The sequence below is a fragment of the Oncorhynchus nerka genome, linkage group LG17 (assembly GCF_034236695.1).
Source record: "Oncorhynchus nerka isolate Pitt River linkage group LG17, Oner_Uvic_2.0, whole genome shotgun sequence".
NCBI lineage: Eukaryota > Metazoa > Chordata > Actinopteri > Salmoniformes > Salmonidae > Oncorhynchus > Oncorhynchus nerka.
The window spans coordinates 17593576-17614018 of NC_088412.1; the positions used below are offsets into that span (position 1 = coordinate 17593576).

The 20443-nt window shown below is 42.2% G+C and overlaps 3 protein-coding genes across 5 annotated transcripts in view; 2 read left to right on the top strand and 1 right to left on the bottom strand.

Moving 5' to 3' along the window:
* Positions 1-1790: 1790 nt before the first annotated feature.
* ticam1 (TIR domain containing adaptor molecule 1) lies at positions 1791-7774 on the bottom strand. Of its 3 annotated transcripts, none has more exons than XM_029685866.2 (2): positions 7678-7774; positions 1791-5890 (listed from the first exon to the last, which is right to left on the bottom strand). In XM_029685866.2, exon 2 carries the CDS (start codon positions 5747-5749, stop codon positions 3749-3751), a length of 2001 nt encoding a protein of 666 aa, XP_029541726.2. In that variant the 5' UTR covers positions 5750-5890; positions 7678-7774; the 3' UTR covers positions 1791-3748. The 3 variants fall into 3 exon arrangements, with proteins under 3 accessions (XP_029541726.2, XP_029541728.2, XP_029541727.2); XM_029685868.2 differs by having other exon boundaries at positions 7634-7738; XM_029685867.2 differs by having other exon boundaries at positions 6345-7715.
* bet1l (Bet1 golgi vesicular membrane trafficking protein-like) lies at positions 7717-9589 on the top strand. The gene is made up of 4 exons (XM_029685869.2): positions 7717-7798; positions 8141-8226; positions 8389-8445; positions 8581-9589. Exons 1-4 carry the CDS (start codon positions 7780-7782, stop codon positions 8746-8748), a joined length of 330 nt encoding a protein of 109 aa, XP_029541729.2. The 5' UTR covers positions 7717-7779; the 3' UTR covers positions 8749-9589.
* Positions 9590-15847: 6258 nt separating this feature from the next.
* Positions 15848-20443, top strand: part of LOC115144800 (deformed epidermal autoregulatory factor 1 homolog) — a 36704-nt gene continuing 32108 nt past the window's right edge. Inside the window, 2 exon segments of the mRNA XM_029685870.2 lie at positions 15848-16278; positions 17193-17281. Of these exon segments, the coding sequence (XP_029541730.2) occupies positions 16071-16278; positions 17193-17281 (297 nt within the window). The 5' untranslated portion in view covers positions 15848-16070.

A 20443-nucleotide genomic window follows, 5' to 3' on the forward strand; every position in this document is an offset into this window, starting at 1 on the left:
GATAGTTTGTTGTCTCCTATGTGGAAAGTAATGTTCTTCAACTTCTCCTAATAAGGGTTGAAGGGTTAATCATGTAATAAATACTGGATAAAACATGTTGGATTTGAAGATGATGCTCCTTATAGACACTTCAGGTTAACTGCCAACACGCCCCAAAATGTTTCAAATATTTAAAGCCTTTTTTTTCATAATGTCCAAAACTCTGCAGAACATAACATACTTTGCCTTATCAGAAATAACATTATTTAAGGGTTAACCCCATTGTGCAACTCAAAATGGCAAACAATGACCACCTAGCATCTTATCAGAATTCACTATGTACAGTTTCCTTTTTGATGATGAATGTTTCATCAGAGTACCTTTTATCTGTGAGGATGTTGCATGCCCAACCCAAATCATGCAGGGACTGAATGTGGTTAAGAAGAAAGTAGCTATAAAAGACTCAAACCGATCAAACCATCACAAGAAACACAGGTGGCCACAGGTGGCCAAAAGCAGAAATGCCTTTCTACTAATACCAGACAGCACGTAGGAATACTCTCTAAAGACACTCTTGTACTGCAAAGCTGACAACTGAAATTCACGACAAACAAACAGATATGGACACAGAGAAAGAGATGTTAGAATTACAGCCAGTAGAATGGATGTTCAGAGAGGTAAAGGTAGGTGGAGTAATTTCCAAGGAGACAGAGGTGGAAGAGCTGTGGTCAGGGTCAGTCAGAGACCTTGACACTGTTCCAGTAAAGACTGAGGTCCTCAAGACAGACCTCAGCACTGTTCGCGAGGACATCCCCACAGAAACAGCCAGTCTGCCAGGTGACATTCAGTCCGAGCCCTCAGACAGAAACAAAACTCGTGAGGGAGAGGACACAATACATGGAGATCCAGATCCCTCTACAAAGCCCTGACTCTCCTATGTCGCCCTGATCGCCAAAGTCATCCTCTCCTCCTCCTCTCTGAAGCTCAACCTAGCCTCTATCTACAGGGCCATGGAGGAGCGGTTCCCCTACTTCAAGGCCCGGGGGTCGGGGGCTCAGGGCCAAGGTTGGAGGAACAGCGTGAGGCACAACCTGTCCTTAAACGAGTGCTTTGTGAAGGTAAAGTATACTGAACGAAAATATAAACGCAACATGCAACAATTTCAGTTCATATAAGGAAATCAGTCAATTGAAATACATTCATTAGGTCCTAATCTATGGAGTTCATGACTGGGCAGGGGCGCAGCCATGGGTGGGCATTGGAGGGCAAAGGCCAACCCACTTGGGAGCTGGGCCCACCCATTGGGGAGCCAGGCTCAGCCAATCAGAATTAGTTTTTCCCAACAAACGGGCTTTATTACAGATAGAAATACTCCTGTTTCATCAGCTGTCTGGGTGGCTGGTCTCAGACGATCCCGCAGGTGAAGAAGGCAGATGTCTAGGTCCTGGGCTGGCCTGGTTACACATGTTCTGTGATTGTGAGGCCGATTGGACGTACTGCAAATTTCTCTAAAATGACGTTGGCGCCTGCTTATGGTAGAGAAATTAACATTCAATGCCAATTGTATGCTCCCACAAAACTTGAGACATCTGTGGCATTGTGTTGTGTGACAAAACTGCACATTTTAGAGTGACCTTTTATTGTCCCCAGCACAAGGGGACCTGTGTGTTGATCATGCTGTTTAATCAGCATCTTGATATGCCACAGCTGTCGGGTGGATGGATTATCTTGGCAAAGAAAAAATGCTCACTAACGGATGTAAACAAATTTGTGCACAAAATTTGACATGAATAATGTTTCTGTGTACAGAACATTTTTGGGATCTTTTATTTCAGCTCATGAAACATGGGACCAAAACTTTACATGTTGCATTTGTATTTTTGTTCTGTATAAAAGGACCATCATTGGAAATAAGTAATTGCTTTATCCTTGATAGTTAAACTAGGTATTGGCTGTATAACCTATGTATTAAAATATATATATAGTCAAAATTGTATTAAACTATAAATCAAGGTGGGCCGCTACGAGGACTGGAAGGGCCACCATTGGGGCATCCACCCAGCCCACCTGGGAAACTTCCTGTTGGGGGACTTCAGCCAGCACAGGAAGGCCAGGAGGAGCAGGCACCAGAGGGAGCTGGAGGACGGGTACAGTACAGCTGGCTCTCTGGGCTGGTCCTGGACCGAGCTAGGCTGTAGCCATCGGGAGAGGCACTGTGGGGGTAGAAGTGGGCTGCATGGATCCTGGGGCTGGATGAAGCCACAGTACCCTCCACAGGAACCTAGAGGTTATTATGACACTACTGCGTTTGTGGACTGGACTTTGCCTTTCTATCACTCACAGAGGCTCCATGGAGGTGGTGGGATCTCTGGGAACTTATTACCCAATCGAGAGGTTCCTGGACTCTTATGACAGAACTATGCTATCCCTACCACTGAGGAAGTACAGTTCCCGCGCAGCCCAGTCAAAACTGTTCGCTGCTCTGGCCCCCCAATGGTGGAACAAACTCCCTCACGACGCCAGGACAGCGGAGTCAATCACCACCTTCCGGAGACACCTGAAACCCCACCTCTTTCAGGAATACCTAGAATAGGATAAAGTAATCCTTCTCACCCCCTCCCCCCTTAAAAGATTTAGATGCACTATTGTAAAGTGGCTGTTCCACTGGATGTCTTAAGGTGAACGCACCAATTTGTAAGTCGCTCTGGATAAGAGCGTCTGCTAAATTACTTAAATGTAAAATGTAAATGTATGCGACCGGAGAGATGGTGCTATGATTGGCCCATGAAACCCACATGGAGACTGCATAGCTGGGACAAACATGGCCCAAATCATGTGTGCATGACCGGGGAAAAGGAGTCATGTAATAGTGTGTTAGTGAGCCTGCATCCGCTCTACTCCCTGCCGGGCTGCCAATGGAGGTCCCCAGTCTTCAAGAACATTATATTCCCTTAGCCAGTATTTTAAAATAAATGTATTTTACCAACCTGTTGTAAAGGTTATTACAATCAGAAAACAGATACAGATACATGTCTGACTACATTAAACTTCTTGTTTCTTTTGCTCTCTCATACACTACATGTTTTACCCATGCACATTCACTGACATTTCTACCAACTCTGCATTTATCAAAATCTTTGTTGTTTGTATTTTATATCAAATGTTATGCACCTCTAGACTATTGATTGAATAAAATGTAATCATGCTTGAATTCCTTTATGCTGCTCTATTGGTGATCCAAACATAGTTGGCCTTGTTAGTTAAACACAGTATCAACAAATAGGTTCAGGTGAAAAGAGGAACTGGAGCCTTATGTATTCATTACATATCAGAAGTAATTGAACACAATGAAAAAAAAACACATCATTTTAAAAGAGAAACAATTATATTAAACCACAACAAACGTATCTTATTACCTATTCACCAGTTTGCACCAATCCCCTCATTCTCAGTGTACCTGAGACTGCACGTTTGTCTCCAGATTTAAAATGACAGCTTTTGCAAGCGATGACAGTTGATTCAAAATGAGAACTTTCACATAAATGGAACAGGGCATCAGAAATTATTTGTTTAAGTAATCAACTAATGTAACATTGAATTATGATCATACTCAATACAAAAACACCATCAATAGACAAAATGGCCATCAAGAAGAAAATAAACAGGATAGCTGTCCCAAAAGTGTAATATACTCCTAAATGATTACTCCAGAATAACTAGCTTTCACAAGACCACATTTAACCCTCTTCTTTATTACATCATATTCAATTTAGAACCTGTCCTCTTCATCCCCACTGCTGTCCCCTCCTTGTCCGACAGTCATTTTAGAGTCATTCCCAAACATGATATAGCGAGCATTCTGGATGTGGATGTTTCCTGGTGGGTGACTCCACCCATGTTGCAGTGGTGTCACTGACATATTGGACACATTTCTAGGTGTACTTCCTAAAAATGGATCAGTAGTAAAGTGGGGCATTGCGGGAGTCGAGGGTTGATTGGAAAGTTGTTGTTGCAACAAATATCTCTGCATTCTTTCCGTCTCCTGACCACGAATTAAATCCATTTGAAGCCTTTCCTCTAGTCGTAATCTCTCCTGTCTCCTAACCTGCGCCCTCACTGCCTGCTCGCTCAACCACAACCTCCTCTGTTTAGCAATCCTTGCTGGAGCCATGGCCCTTTTTGCCTTTCTCTCAAAGGCATTACCTTCCTCTAACGGAATAAAGATCCTCAGAACTTTGGGCATGTTCTCTCGGGGCATACGGTTCTCCTGTGGCAGAAAAGGGATGACAGTGTTGTATTTGTGCAGGTTCTCAATGGCATTCATGAGCACAGAACTGGTTTCTACCTCCAGCAGACGGGTGTTGAAGTTGCGAGTAAGCATCAGAATAGTGAAGGCTGAATTGTTGATGGCATCCTCCACACACATGAGGGTGTTCCTGCCTGGGATGGCAAAGTCCTGAGAGAAGGTTGCTCCTTCACCACCAACTATAGACTCTAGTTCCTCTTTAAACTTCTCAGCCATATCCACATCCTCTGCTGCATGCAGGATGACAAAGGAGAAAAACACTTCCTCCTCCTCCTCCTCCTGATTTGGGGTTTTCAATGGAGCACTTGCTGACACTGGTTCAGTGGTAGTTGGATGAGAAGTTGGCCTATTGTTGTTTGAGGGAGCCACAAGGTTATTTTTTGGGCATGGTATGGAATGTGCGTTTGGACTCTCAGGGTTATCGAACTTAGTCTGAACTGGAGTGAAATTGCCAGGAGAAAGGGGTGAAACTCTCACCTCTGACCCTGTTCTGTGTTCACAAGACACTGCAACACTTGTAACTCTGTCCATTTCTCCTTTAACAGGCTTAGGCACATCTTGTGTGGGTGGTGTATCCCGAGACGTAACCCTGGAAAAGTATTTAAATGCACCTTCATCTCCTGTATTTGTACCATAATGTGTAACAGGTGATTGTACGGGCTCCAAATTCATTGGAGGAGGCTGGGATGGCTCCTCATTGGAGGAGGCTGGGGTGTTGCTTGTTTTAAAGCCAACTGTTTCAGATACACTGATCTCCAAGTGAGAAGGGTAGGAACATATGGAGGTGTCATCCCGTAGGGAGGACGGCGGACTGTGACCACTTCTTGTCTGATTGGGAAAGCCTGGTTTTTGTAAAGCTGTGCTCCCTTGGTCCAGCGTCGGGATGGAGCAAAGGCCTGATGAGGAGTCCTTAGGGAAACACATCCCCCCAACTGTGTCCTCAATCTGAGGCCCACAGACCCTGTTGGCTTCTTCTCTCAGCTGCATCTGTATGTATTCTGATTCTGAACTCTCTTCACCACTGTTCTTGTTCTTGAATGTGGCTAGAGCTGTCTGGTAAGCCAAATCCCTCAGAGATGAGTCACACAACCTCTCCTCAGCCAACACCTTGAAAATCCTCGCTAGGTCTGCTAAGGTGCCCACGGTACACTCTTGGAAAGGAACAATGCTCACTGTTAAGTCCTCCAACTTGACTCCACACATTCTCACCTTTTCAGCCAGATGGTTAGCAATTATGTTGTTGTCCCCCAAAGCCTGGAGCTTGTTCAGTGCCTCTGACCTCTTCCCGAGGCGGATGAGAGACATGGCATGTACCAGCTCCTCGGCCAGGCTATCACCCAACTTGAAAGTCAGGCTTAGCTGTCTCTCGTATGGGACCTTAGAGAGGATCTTAAAGGCATCCACTAACCCAGTCCCTCCTCTGGGCTCATCTTCTGCATGAGCTACCCTGTCCATCTCGAACATCCCTTTCTGATGATATCCTTAACTAATGTATTTGAAATCAGATCAACATTGTTTTGCCAGTTACTTCATCCCTTATGGTGTGTAGACAGCATCATATCTTCGATTCATCAACTTTATTCCACATAAGCACTGACAGGTAAACTGAAATGTAGAGACAAACATGTGAGTAAACTGGAAACATTTCAAAATACATCATACAAATCCTGATATATCAAATGACAAAAACATTGTGCTTTGTAAACTAGATACTTCTGCAATGCCTTTTTAATGCAATAGGTTTATTTAGAATGAAAGTCCCCAAGAGCATCGATATTGATTCTACTCACACTAAATAAGACAAAGCAGCAACACTGCTTATTATTTGAAGTTTGCATAATCCTAGGTGGTGCTGTAAATGTAGGCCTACTACTAGGCCGCATACCTGGGTACATCAATTTAGTCCTTTAAGAAATTGCAATGTCAGCGATCGATATAAATCACGAAAGTGGTCTAATTATAGGCCTACACCACCATCATATAATCCATGTTGAAGTAGTAGTAAACCCTGCGACAACAGTCATTCATTAAAACGGGTAAAACTGACAGTAAAACTTACCGATAAGGAAAAGAGTAACAACAAATCCACCAGGTCACATATTATGTGATATAAATCGCGTTTACATTCTCGGAATTTATATTACGTTCTGTGGTTTTGTCTAGAAAATATACAGCTTTTGTCAAAATTGACTTATCAAATTAGGTTATGGTTAGGGTGAACTAAAATGCAAAACAAAAAATAACTTTAGACATCAATTTGACAAAAGTTGCATCCCATTTTGGCACGACAGCATTCAGAATTTAGCCTCGTTCGAGAACACATTCTGTCTCTACACGCCGCGAACCAAGGAAACGATTTTTATTTCTGGGGGTGTAGCTATTCCTTGTGCTGATTCCTTTGCAAAACGTTTCGTCTACTTTTACTCCAAACGGACAACTTATATTGGACAAATGCAGGTATGCCCCTCCCCGTTTTGTTCAGTTGTCTTTGTGGCTTCCGTTTGGTTCTTGAACGGTTAACGGTTTCCGTAATGAATACACCCCTGGTCTCAACCAACCTACAGCAGGAAGAGAAAAAGAGAGGCCCAACTCTGCGGAAAATCTGGCTCCCTCCAGCAAATTGCGTTTTTTCGCCCACCAAGCAAGAAGTTGTTGTGTTTTTATTTTAACCTCTATTTAGCTAGGCAAGTCAGTTAAGAACAAATGATTAATTACAATAACGGCCTACACCGGCCGTGAGATGCACTGCCTTAGACCACTGCGCCATTCGGGAGCCCATAGAGGACAATGAGATTGTCAATTTTGGTCAACAAAATAATGAATGGTTTATTTGCTACGTGAGGTTTATTTGATCAAATATAAGTTTCGTAATGCTTAAGTTGTTACGAGTGTACTGATATAATATTGATATTTTGGGGCTCCGCGGTCTAAGGCACTGCATATCCGTGCTAGAGGCGTCTCTACAGACCCTGTTTCGATTCCAGGCTGTATCACAACCGGCCGTCATTGGGAGTCCCATAGGGCAGCGCACAATTGGCCCAGTGTCATTAGGGTGTGTCCGGGGTAGGTCATTGTAAATAAGAATTTGTTCCTAACTGACTTGCCTAGTTAAATAAAAATATAGGACACGTGACATCCCAGCAACTTTGAGAAAAAAACACTTCATATCGGAGTTGTCTCGAGATGGCTATACATATTTATGCCATGAGGCTAGTAGCATACATCGCTCTTCATTGAATGCATGCGGTTGACGTCCAAAACCCTAATCAAATATTCAAAGAGATTACAAGAATGAAATGTATCCACCAATCCAAAGAAAGGCGGTAACTAGATAGTCAGCTGGGCTACCTTGTGGACAAAGATTCCCATTGTTAGAGCGAAGAGACATGTACCTTGTCTGTTTTGCCATAATCTTCCCCCCACAGTCATTGCATCCAAACAGCGCAGTGGTTTCAACGGGCTTCCGTAAATTTGCTGATACGTCAACAGCCAAGATGGCGGACTGGAATCGAGGTAATTTGTTAAGTGACACGTCTTCGTAATGAACATTGTTGACCAATGTCCTTAATCTAACATTTTTACGGACTAATCATTTTGAAATAATTGTATGTAGATTGCTTTTTATGTGTGAAGTGTAGATTATCGAGCTTTTTATGTGTGAAGTGTAGATTATCGAGCTTTTTATGTGTGAAGTGCAGATTATCGACCTTTTTATGTGTAGATTGTCGAGCTAACGTTAGCTTGTCTCTGGTCGTAGTTATATATTAAGTTTGTAAGCATTAAGTTATTTTTTTACGTGATATCTTGCTCGTATGTAAATATCATATTATTCACTCCCTGTGCTTGTTATGATAGGACAAGGTGCTGTTGACGATATGTTGGACGCGGAAAACAAGCTTATGGCTGACAATTTGGCGTCCAAAGTTTCCAGATTGAAATCGGTATGTATGACCACTGACAAATTAAATCTAATTTACCGGCGGTGTGCTACCAACCGCTTCCAAATAAAGTAGCAGGCATAGCTAGTATTGTTGTACAAGTTAGCTGCTAATGTTAACTTAATTTAAAAAAGTAAATAAAATAATTTATTGTTATTTTTAAAGCTTGCCTACGACATTGACAAAGAAACTGAAGACCAAAATTCCTATTTGGATGGCATGGTAAGTCTTGAGTGGGGGCAGGGTAATCTGAATGTAGCTGTTTGTAGCAAGTGGCTGTCTAGTTCTGCATCAAATGAGTTTCCTGATGTATGTAGTAGCAAGTTCATCAATCCACTCTTCCTTTTCTGTTTTTAGGATTCCAATTTTCTGAGTGCTACAGGACTGTTGACTGGCAGTGTGAAGAGGTTCTCTGGCATGGTGCGATCTGGAAGAGACAATCGCAAAATCCTCTGCTATGTCTCAGTAGGACTGGTCTTTGTCTTCTTCCTGCTCTACTATCTCATCTACAGGGTCCAGAACTGAAGAGCTTTAACAAGAATGGAACTTTATAGTGTGGCTGGCTACTTCCCTCTCAGTTATACCAAGAAAGACCAAATATAAACTTTTATTGTGAAGATTTTGGATAGGAAATCATCTCACCCATCACCCCCTCTCCAATTCTCGATATAATAATGTCTTCTGCTCTAAATGAAATACAGTATGTGCAGATGTGTATATAATTTGTCTCAGTTATATGAGAACTTTCATTGTATATACATTATCTAAGACCCCAGTCATGTAAAACTGAATGTTTGCCCCACCCCACACACACACAGAAAAACAACTCATCCTTACCAGGATGCAGTTAAAAGCAGGACAGTCCTTTATTTACATTGATAAATAGCCCTAGAGATTGGCAGTGTGTCAAATAATGTCCCAGTGCCCTTTTCACATTACTGAGCCAAGACAGGCAGTACTGACAGGCAGTATACAAAAGTACTGTAGAATCTCTAAGACATTACCTGAACTGTAAGTTGTCAGCACCTGGCATGTAATGAACTGTTCTTGCATTTCCTAAACAACTACATAACATGATCCTACATAACATGATCCTTTTTTCCAGTGAGTTGTATAAATCCTTGTAATGTATGTGTAATAAACATTTTGATACTACAGTCGACTCCGGATAAGTGTGAACTCCACAGGTCCCAATTCAATTTTTCTTGCTCTGAATATCTGCTCCAGTGGTTTGTGTAGTTAATGCAGTCCTGAACCAATGGAGCCATTTCACTTATCAGGAGTCGACTAGTTTACAGATGGTTGATTTTTACAGAGATGGCAAGACATTTAGATTTTAAGGATATTAAATGGGATTTTGCAAAAATCTGTTGTAAGTAATAATTTGCTCAATCTACCACTATCCAGATCTGAGTGATCCAATTAGTCCATGAGCCAGACCACCAAATATGGATCGTCGACGTCTTTAGTGATTTATGTCCCTAGAGGTGGGAAATGTGTGATACCAGTGCAGCAATGGTAGGTTTCTGTGTATCACTCTTTCATCCCTCCATTTTTCCCTTCGGGATTTTGCCCTACAATAAACAATGTGTAACAGTTTCGCTTCCGTCCCTCTCCTCGCCCTCAACCTGTGCTTGAACCAGGGGCCCTTTGCACACATCCACAAGTCACCCTCAAATCATCGTTACCTATCACGCCACAAAAGCCGCAACCGTTGCAGAGGAAGGTAAATAACTAGGTTTCAGAGCGAGAAACGTCACTGATTGAAACACTACTAGCACACATTGCTAACTAGCTTGCCATTTCACACTGGTTCAATAAACAGAGTTATTGGTTTTAATTATGTATCATTGGAAAGCTTAGATTCACAACTATCCATCAGACACACATTTTTGGAAATGATCAGGACAGACACACTTTGACCTCTAGGGTACATATCAGAATGACCTGTGTTAATGGCTTTAAAAAGGAAACACTGATACATTTTAACATTTGTTTGACAAGTGGTTCAGAAAGGTTATAAAAGTACCTTTCAAATAATTATATATAACTAACTTTGAAAGCACCAGCTCCAAATATGGTTTAAAAATCGCCCATTTTGGAAGCTTAGCCATAAAATTCCATGTAATAGGGCAGCTATATTTATAGATTCTAACTGATTGGCACCAAATTGCGCACACACAGCTAGAACAGTTTTTAAAGATTTGTAGATACAGGGCCAGCACATATTTTACACATGAACCCCACAGAAGACTTTTTCCAATATGACCACCATACATCTCAATTGGGTCTTATTGGACCATACCTGTTTGAAATACAGTATTATTGTAGTATGCTGACAAATTCATTATATTGATATAATTATATTAAAATATTCATAGTGATGTAGAATACAAAACCACATCAGCCAGTATCAGGTGTGTCAGATATAAAGATGTTAAATTATTCACAGAATTGTGTGAAAAATGTGCCCAAAAATTCTGTCTGTGAATCGCTGTTTTCAGAAGAAATGATGGTCAATAGTTGCAACATTTCATCTTCAAACATGTAAAATGGATATGTACATGTGAATAGTCATGGATATGAGCTGATTAAAATGATATTACAATGTTATCCTTTCATGTTTTCATAAAGCAGAGGACTAGACATTTGCCGCATGCATTACAATGTAAATTCCATAGGAATGCCCATACGTTTTAACCTAATGGTGAGAGCAGAAAATCATTACACTTAGTTCATCTACATGAAGATGCATTGGTCTGTTACTAGAATACGAATGTAATTGGCCTGAACAGGCCCAACATCGGATTTTACTACACTAACCACGTTTCCATCCAACCATTTCATGCGAATGAATTACCTGATGCATGAAAAAAGTCACGAAAGTGCTGATATTAATTGAATTGCCGGTACAATTCTATAAATGCCGGTAGAATTGAATAAATGCCGACAATTTGTTGGTGAGATATGATTGTGTCAGTGAAATTAATTATGCGAAAAATGGCGGTGGAAACGCCTTTATGCGCAAATATTGATATAACCATCATATCGAAGTAAATTTGGGAGTCACATGACGATATGTTGTGTGGTCCTCCGGCTACGACTAGGGAAAGCATGCAGTTTATTAGGCTACAGATGAAGTCATGATGAACGTAAAAGGGTGGTGAATGTTGTGCAAGGTGATGAGCTTGATGCTCCTTTCCAATAAATATCGAGGGTCTTATGCTGGTGACAGATGCTTGACTGCCCTTTGACAAATACAAATAACTGTACTCTTATAGTCCCATAATGTAGTTAGCCTACCCCTAATCTGGGAGCTGTTGGCTAGTGCATGTGCCAAGACCAGAGTGGGCACATTCGGTATATAATGCAATAGTTTTTGTGACAAAACCATCAGTAGAATTGAAAATGAGATGGAACCTCATTTAACTTGTATTTTTCATTCGGTACATGGGAATTTCACGGTGACATTTATTTTTATGTTCACCTTTTTCCCCCAAAATTTGTATTTTTATTTAACTAGGCACGTCAGTTAAAAACGGCCTACTCCGGCCAACGCTGGGCCAATTCTGCGCCGCCCTATGGTACCCTCAATCACGGAAGTGATTCAGCCTGGATTCAATCCAGGGACTGTAGTGACGCATCTTGCACTGAGATGTAGTGCCTTGGACCGCTGCACCAAACATCTCTGGTGGGAAAATTAGCATATTGTTTTATGCAGATTTTTGAATATTCGCATGAGAATCTGTCGCAAATTGGAAGGAAACCTACTGTAATGGAATGTATGGTACAGCCTAAAGTCCTCATAATGAAAACAGCTACTAGGATAACGTGGTATTTCATTTTAATCAGCTCACATCCGTGACTATTCACATGCACTGTACATATCCATTTAACATGATTGAATATTAGCAATACTGCAATTATCGATCATAACATATTCAGAAATCAGCATTTTGGGAAGATTCTTATCACATTTCTATCAATAATTTTACATACTATACAGTACCAGTCAAAAGTTTGGACACACCTACTCATTCAAGGGTTTTTCTTTATTTTTACTATTTTCTATAAGTCATCAAAACGATGAAATAACACATATGGAATCATGTAGTAACTAAAAAAGTGTTAAACAAATCAAAATATATTTTATATTCTTCAAAGTAGCCATCCCTTTGCCTTTGACAGCTTTGCACACCCTTGGCATTCTCTCAACCAGCTTCACATGGAATGCTTTTCTAACAGTCTTGAAGGAGTTCCCACATATGCTGAGCACTTGTTGGCTGCTTTTTCTTCACTCTGCGGTCCAACTCATCTCAAACCATCTCAATTGGGTTGAGGTTGGGTGATCGAGGAGGCCATGTCATCTGCTACAGCACTCTCCTTCTTGGTCAAATAGCTCTTACACAGCCTGGAGGTGTGTTGGGTCATTGTCTTGTCCCACTAAGCGCAAACCAGATTGGATGAGGTATCGCTGCAGAATGCTGTAGTAGTCATGCTGGTTAAGTGTTCCTTGAATTCTAAATAAATCACTGACAGTGTCATCAGCAAAGCCCTTAGCCATGGTATATTGGCCATATACCACAAACCCCTGAGATGCCTTATTGCTATTATAAACAGGTTACCAACAGGATTACCAATGGCTCATGTGGTTGTATATTCTACATCGCTATGAACATTTGAAAGATATTTTAGGGCATACTACAATTATATTTTATACATTGAGTTGTTTGGCGGAAAAATATAGGAAAAAGCCTTTGTGGGGTTAATGCGGGGATTCTCTGATGGGCCTGTATCTGCAAATCTTTTTTTTGCACACAATGTAAATGCAAATAGTCCGGGTAGCCATTTCATGAGTCTTATGGCTTGGGGCTAAAAACTGTTGAGAAGCATTTTTGTCCGTACTCTTGCCATGCGGTTGTAGAGAGAACAGTCTATAACTGGGGTGGCTGGGGTCTGACAATTTTTAGGGCCTTCCTCTGACACCGCCTGGTGTAGAGGTCCTGGATGGCAGGCAGCTTAACCCCAGTGATGTACTGGGCTGTACGCGCTACCCTCTAGTGCCTTGCGGTCAGAGGTAGAGCAATTGCCGTACCAGGCAGTGATGCAACCATACTCTCAATGTTGTAGCTGTAGAACCTTTTGAGGATCTCAGAACCCATTCCAAAACTTTTTAGTTTCCTAAGGGGAAATAGGCTTTGTCGTGCCCTCTTCACGACTGTCTTGGTGTGTTTGGACCATTCTAGTTTATAGTTAATGTGAACACCAAGGAACATGAAGCTCTCAACCTGCTCCACTCCAGCCCGGTTGATGAGAATGGGGGTGTGCTCGGTCCTCCTTTTCCTGTAGCACACAATTATCTTGGTTAAGTTGAGGGATAGGTTGTTATTCTGGCACCACCTGGCCAGATCTCTGACCTCCTCCCTATAGGCTGTCTCGTCGTTGTCGGTGATCAGGCCTACCACAGTTGTGTTGTCTGCAAACTTATTGATGGTGCATGCCTGGCCATGAAGTCGTGGGTGAACAGGGAGTGCAGGAGGGGACTGAGCACGCACCCCTGGGGAGCTCCAGTGTTGAGGATCAGTGTGGTAGATGTGTTGCATATTAAGCAGTTGATTAAACAGCATAATCATTACACAGGTGCACCTTGCGCTGGGGACAATAAAAGGCCACTCTAAAATGTGCAGTTTTGTCACACAACACAATTCCACAGATGTCTCACGTTTTTAGGGAGCGTGCAATTGGAATGCTGACTGCGGAGGTCTCCACCAGAGCTGTTGCCAGAGTATTTTTTTGTTCATTTCTCCACCATAAGCCGCTTCCAACGTCGTTTTCGAGAATTTGTCACTATGTCCAACCGGCCTCGCAACCGCAGACTACGTGTGTGGCATTATGTGGGTGAGCGGTTTGCTGATGTTAACATTGTAAACAGAGTGCCCCAAGGTGACGGTGGGGTTATGATATGGGCAGGCATAAGCTACGGACAACGAACACAATTGCACTTTATTGATGGCAATTTGAATGCACAGAGATACAATGACGAGATCCTGAGGCCCATTGTTGTGCCATTCATCATGTTTCAGCATGATCATGCACTGCCCCATGTCACAAGGATCTGTACACAATTCCTGGAAGCTGAAAATGTCCCAGTTCTTCCATGGCCTGCAAACTCACCAGATATGTCACCCTTTGAGCATGTTTGGGATGCTCTGGATCAGCCTGTACGACACCGTTTTCCAGTTTCGCCAATATCCACATTTTCCAACTCTAAGGACGTCATAGACCTTGAAAAAAGTCACTATGAGACGTCGTTGGCCCAAGTGAAGCCGACCGACCACCCCCCTGGCTCAGGGTATCCCAAACTCGGTCCTGGGGCCCCATCCTGAGTGCATATTTAGTTTTTTGCCTTAGCACTAAACAGTTAATTAAAATAATCTAAGCTTGATGATGAGTTGGTTATTTGAATCAGCTGTGTAATGCTAGGGCAAAAACCAAAACATGCACTCAGGGTGGGCCCCAGGACTTAGTTTGGGAAACCCTGCGCCTGGCTCATGGACTTAATCTACTGTTGGTCTAATGATGAACAATTGTTCATTATTAGACATAACATAGGGCGGTATTTTATTTGATTTATTTCACCTTTATTTAATTAGGCAAGCCAGTTAAGAACTAATTCGGATTCTACAATGACAGCCTACCCTAGCCAAACCCTCCCCTAACCCGGAAGATGCTGTGCCAATCAACAAATTGGATGCAGTCCATCACAGTGCCATCCGTTTTGTCACCAAAGCCCCATATACTGTCCACCACTGCGACCTGTACGCTCTCGTTGGCTGGCCCTCGCTTCACTCTCGTCGCCAAACCCACTGGCTCCAGGTCATCTACAAGTCTCTGCTAGGTAAAGCCCCACCTTATCTCAGCTCATTGGTCACCATAGCAGCACCCACTCGTGGCACACGCTCCAGCAGGTATATCTTACTGGTCACCCCCCAAGCCAATTCATACTTTGGCCGCCTTTCCTTCCAGTTCTCTGCTGCCAATGACTGGAACAAACTACAAAATCACTGAAGCTGGTGACTCATACCTCCCTCACTAGCTTTAAGCACCAGCTGTTAGAGCAGCTCACAGATCACTGCACCTGTACATAGCCAATCTGTAAACAGCCCATCCAACTACCTCATCCCCATACTGTATTTATTTATTTATTTATCTTGCTCCTTTGCACCCCAGTATATCTACTTGCATATTCATCTTCTGCACATCTACCATTCCAGTGTTTAATTGCTATATTGTAATTACTTCGCCACCATGGCCTATTTATTGCCTTACCTCCCTTATCTTACCTTATTTGCACTCACTGTATATACACTTTTTGTTTTCTTTGTGTAACTCTGTGTTGTTGTATGTGTCGAACTGCTATGCTTCATCTTGGCCAGGTCGCAGTTGCAAATGAGAACTTGTTCTCAACTAGCGTACCTGGTTAAATAAAGGTTCAATAAACGTTTTTTACTATTTCTATTCTCATGTGTATAGTACCACCTAGTGGTGTAAAACTGAAACGAGATTTGAGCGTCGATTCGTGTGACGTCGTTTTGTTTCGGTAATTTCCGCTGCATCTCCTTCCTGTGAGACTTGACCGAAAAGCGTAAAGACAACGAAGGTAAGGCGCCATTTCTCACCGTTTTAATACATTTGTTTTGAAATAATAATTGAATCGACGGCACAAATTATTATTATTTTATTCCAGTGCATGAGCGGTTTATGCTCAACACAATATAATCGGTTCGGTGCCATATTCTCCGATTATTTTTCGGTCAAATTCGGCGTAAATCGTTAGACATAGGAAAATGGACGAGACGGACTCGGCAACGAAGGGACTAGTGTTGGACGAGGAGTCCATAGACGCTGCCGGAGAGCCGGTGGAGGAGGGGGTGGATTCGGATACTGAGTCGGAGGCCGAAGTCACCACGATGACAGTAATGGGAGAACCGGGGAACATCGAGATTGGGACCGAGTCCTTGCCGAACTCTGACGATGCCGAGACAGCTTTCGCAGGCAAGTTTGAGAATGCAGCCAGCTAACGTTACTGATACTCGTCAAGCTAGCTAAATGCCAGCTACACCTGTTTTAGCTCGTTAGCAAGTACCACATTATGTTTCCTAGCTAACTTCCTTTCATCTGTGCTAGTACTGTTAGTTACAATACTAGACGCATAGGCAAACACAAACAGGTTAGCTATCTAGCTAAATCAACCAGTCTAACCTAATTCATCTGCATTAGCTATAGTACCGTTACCCATTTTGAAATGCATGAACTAGCTAACTTATACATTTGATTATCAGCATAGCCCCTTACATGTACCTCCAAACATGTTATTTTCCGGAGATATTTGTATTTAACGTTAGGTAAAATACAGGTAATATTGCAAGACTCCCATCTTTCCAGTTTTATACATAATATTTGTTATTCAAATATTTGGGCACAGTCCTTGTTTTTGTTTCCCTATCAAATCAACTATCAGCGTACCACCCTGCATCCCACTGCTGGCTTACCTCTGATTCTAAGTAGGGTTGGTCCTGGTAGCCCTGGATGGGAGACCAGATACTGCTGGAAGTGGTGTTGGAGGGCCAGTAGGAGACACTCTTTCCTTTCCCTAAAAAGAAATATCCCAATGCTGCAGGGCAGTGATTGCCCTTTATAGGGTGCAGTCTTTCAGATGGGATGTTAAATGGGTGTCCTGACTCTGTGGTCACTAAAGATCCCATGGCACTTATTGTGAGAATAGGGGTGTTAACCCTGGGGTCCTGGCTAAATTCCCAATCTGGCCCTGATACCATCATGGCCACCTTAAATAAAAAATACATCAAAACTAATGTGATTCACGTAGTGAGATCTACTACAAAGAGAAACAAGCCAGTCCTGTAGGTAGAGTGCACTTGACTATTTCAACATGTGATCTCTCACAACAGAAGTCACAACAGTCACTGTGGGGGATGTCCAAGCAGCCGAGGACAATGTGTTCACTGCCACCTCAGCGTCCATACCAGAGCATGTTCTTGTAAGTTCTCACATGGTGGTCATTTTGGATCTGAATATCTTGTGGTCTAGGCCTACTAGTGGATTTGTATTGTTTCTGCGTAGCTCAGTTGGTAGACCATGACACTTGTAATGCAAAGGTTTTGGGTTCGATTCCCACGGGGGACCAGTACGAAAATGTGTGCACTCACTACTGTAAGTCACTCTGGATAAGAGCGTTTTCTAAGTGACTCAAATGTTGATGTTGACAGCTGCCACACTAGAGCCCAACATGAGTATTTAACATATCTAGTCATAACGTATATAGTCTAGACTATATATAGTCATAACGTATATAGTCTAGACTATATATAGTCATAACGTATATAGTCTAGACTATATATAGTCATAACGTATATAGTCTAGACTATATATAGTCATAACGTATATAGTCTAGACTATATATAGTCATAACGTATATAGTCTAGACTATAGGACCACTCGCTAGGCGTATATAGTCTAGACTATAGGACCATTCACTAGGTGTATATAGTCTAGACTATAGGACCACTCGCTAGGCGTATATAGTCTAGACTATAGGACCATTCGCTAGGTGTATATCGTCTAGACTATAGGACCACTCACTAGGCGTATATAGTCTAGACTATAGGACCACTCACTAGGCGTATATAGTCTAGACTATAGGACCATTCACTAGGTGTATATAGTCTAGACTATAGGACCACTCACTAGGCGTATATAGTCTAGACTATAGGACCACTCACTAGGCGTATATAGTCTAGACTATAGGACCATTCACTAGGTGTATATAGTCTAGACTATAGGACCACTCACTAGGCGTATATAGTCTAGACTATAGGACCACTCACTAGGTGTATATAGTCTAGACTATAGGACCACTCACTAGGCGTATATAGTCTAGACTATAGGACCACTCACTAGGCGTATATAGTCTAGACTATAGGACCATTCACTAGGTGTATATCGTCTAGACTATAGGACCACTCACTAGGCGTATATAGTCTAGAGTCTAGACTATAGGACCACTCACTAGGCGTATATAGTCTAGAGTCTAGACTATAGGACCACTCACTAGGCGTATATAGTCTAGACTATAGGACCACTCACTAGGTGTATATAGTCTAGACCAGGGGTGTCAAAGTCAAATGGACGGAGGGCCAAATAAAAAAATCAGCTACAAGACGAGGGCCGGACTGTTCGAATGTTCATTGAAAATTTTTTAAATGACGCATATAGTCTAGTGAACCTAATTGAACCTACTGAAAACCTAACAAATATATTACAATATGATCAGATAAATAAAGCAATATTTTCTTATGGCTCTGTCAGTAATCTTTAATTTTCAACAGACACAAAAGACAAATTTCCTTTATATAAATATCCCCATAACATGAACATTAAATGAAAGAAACCGGTATTCAAGGCACCATCAGTAGACTATATTTTCTATTTTAGCAAAAGTGGGCTAAATTTACTTCAAAGAAAAAACAATAATAGCAATTTTCTATCATCCACTCAACTGAAATATTTTTAAAATATAATTGGATTGAAATACAAAAAAATAAAGTGCAAAAATCTATTAATCAAAAACAACACTTTGTTTAAGGAGAAGTAACATGCAGTGAAAACAAATATTAAATTTTAACTTTTAAACTTGAACTGAGTAAAAACTCTAAATATGTGATTGCACAGTAATGTTCACTTGTTTGAGGTTGAGGGTGATACTTGGTGGTGTCCCATCTTTTCCACAAGTTCATCAATGTTCGGGGTAAGGCTCTGAGCTGAAGAAATCCTCAGAATTGAGTGGAGGTGTTCAGCAGTAAGTCGACTTCTGTGTGATGTTTTGTTCAGGTTCATCAAAGAAAACAGTTGTTCACACAGGTATGTGCTGCCAAACATAGACAACGTTTGAGCAGCCTGGATGCGCAGCTGGGGCATTGTGCCGGGAGGAAACGGGCGAACTCCGCAGCACCCACTGCCGCATATTTTGCCCTCAGTGCATCATTGCATTGGAGGTCAATCAACTCCATTTGGAGGTTTGGTGGTGAGCTTTCCACGTCAACAGCAAATGGGTTACCGAGCAGTTCCAACCTGCTTTTTTGTGCTTCAAAGTCAGCAAATCGGCGTCGAAAGTCAGCGGCAAGCATACCTATTTTATCAGCCAACTGTGTGCTCGGGAACGCACTGGTAGAGAGCTTCTCTTTCATGGTCTGGCAGCTGGGAAAGTGGCTCAAATTTTCTTTCCGCATCTGCGTCTCCCACAGAGTCAGTTTGGTTTTAAATGCCTTCACTGTACTGTACATATCAGAGATGACACGATCCCGACCCTGCAGCTGCAAGTTTATTGCATTCAGATGACTCGTAATGTCACACAGAAAAGCCATTTCACACAGAAACATTTCGTCTCGGAGTTGTGTTGTGTCTTTCCCTTTGCTGTCCAAGAACAGACAAATCTCCTCACGAAGCTCGAAACATCTTTGAAGCACCTTTCCCTGGCTTAGCCATCGCACCTCTGTGTGATAAGGCAAATCACCATGCTCCGTTTCTAACTCCGTCAGAAATGCCTTGAACTGGCGGTGATTCAAACCTTGGCTCTGATAAAGTTAACTGTGCGCGTGATGATGCTCATTACATGCTCCATTTTCAAGGCTTTACCGCACAACGCTTCCTGGTGTATGATACAATGATAAGCTGTCAGCTCACCTGTCGCGTTTTCCTCTTGCATCTTTTCCCGTATCTTCGCCACCAGTCCGCTCCTGTGTCCACACATCGCAGGTGCTCCGTCGGTTGTCAAACCCACGAGTTTTTCCCAAGGCAGCTCCATCTCATTTACACATCTTGACACCTCTTCATACAAATCATGCCCCGTAGTTGTGCCATGCATAGGACGTAAAGCCAAAAACTCCTCTGTCACGCTTAGGTTGGAGTCCACTCCGCGGATGAAAATTGACAACTGGGCAATGTCAGAAATGTCGGTGCTCTCATCCACAGCCAAGGAATATGCAATAAAATCTTTTCCCTTTTTCACAAGCTGCTCTTTTAGATTGATGGACAACTGGTCTACTCTCTCGGCAATGGTGTTTCTGCTCAGACTCACATTTAAAAAGAGTTGCCTTTTTTCTGGGCAAACTTCGTCACAAACTTTAATCATGCAGTTTTTGAT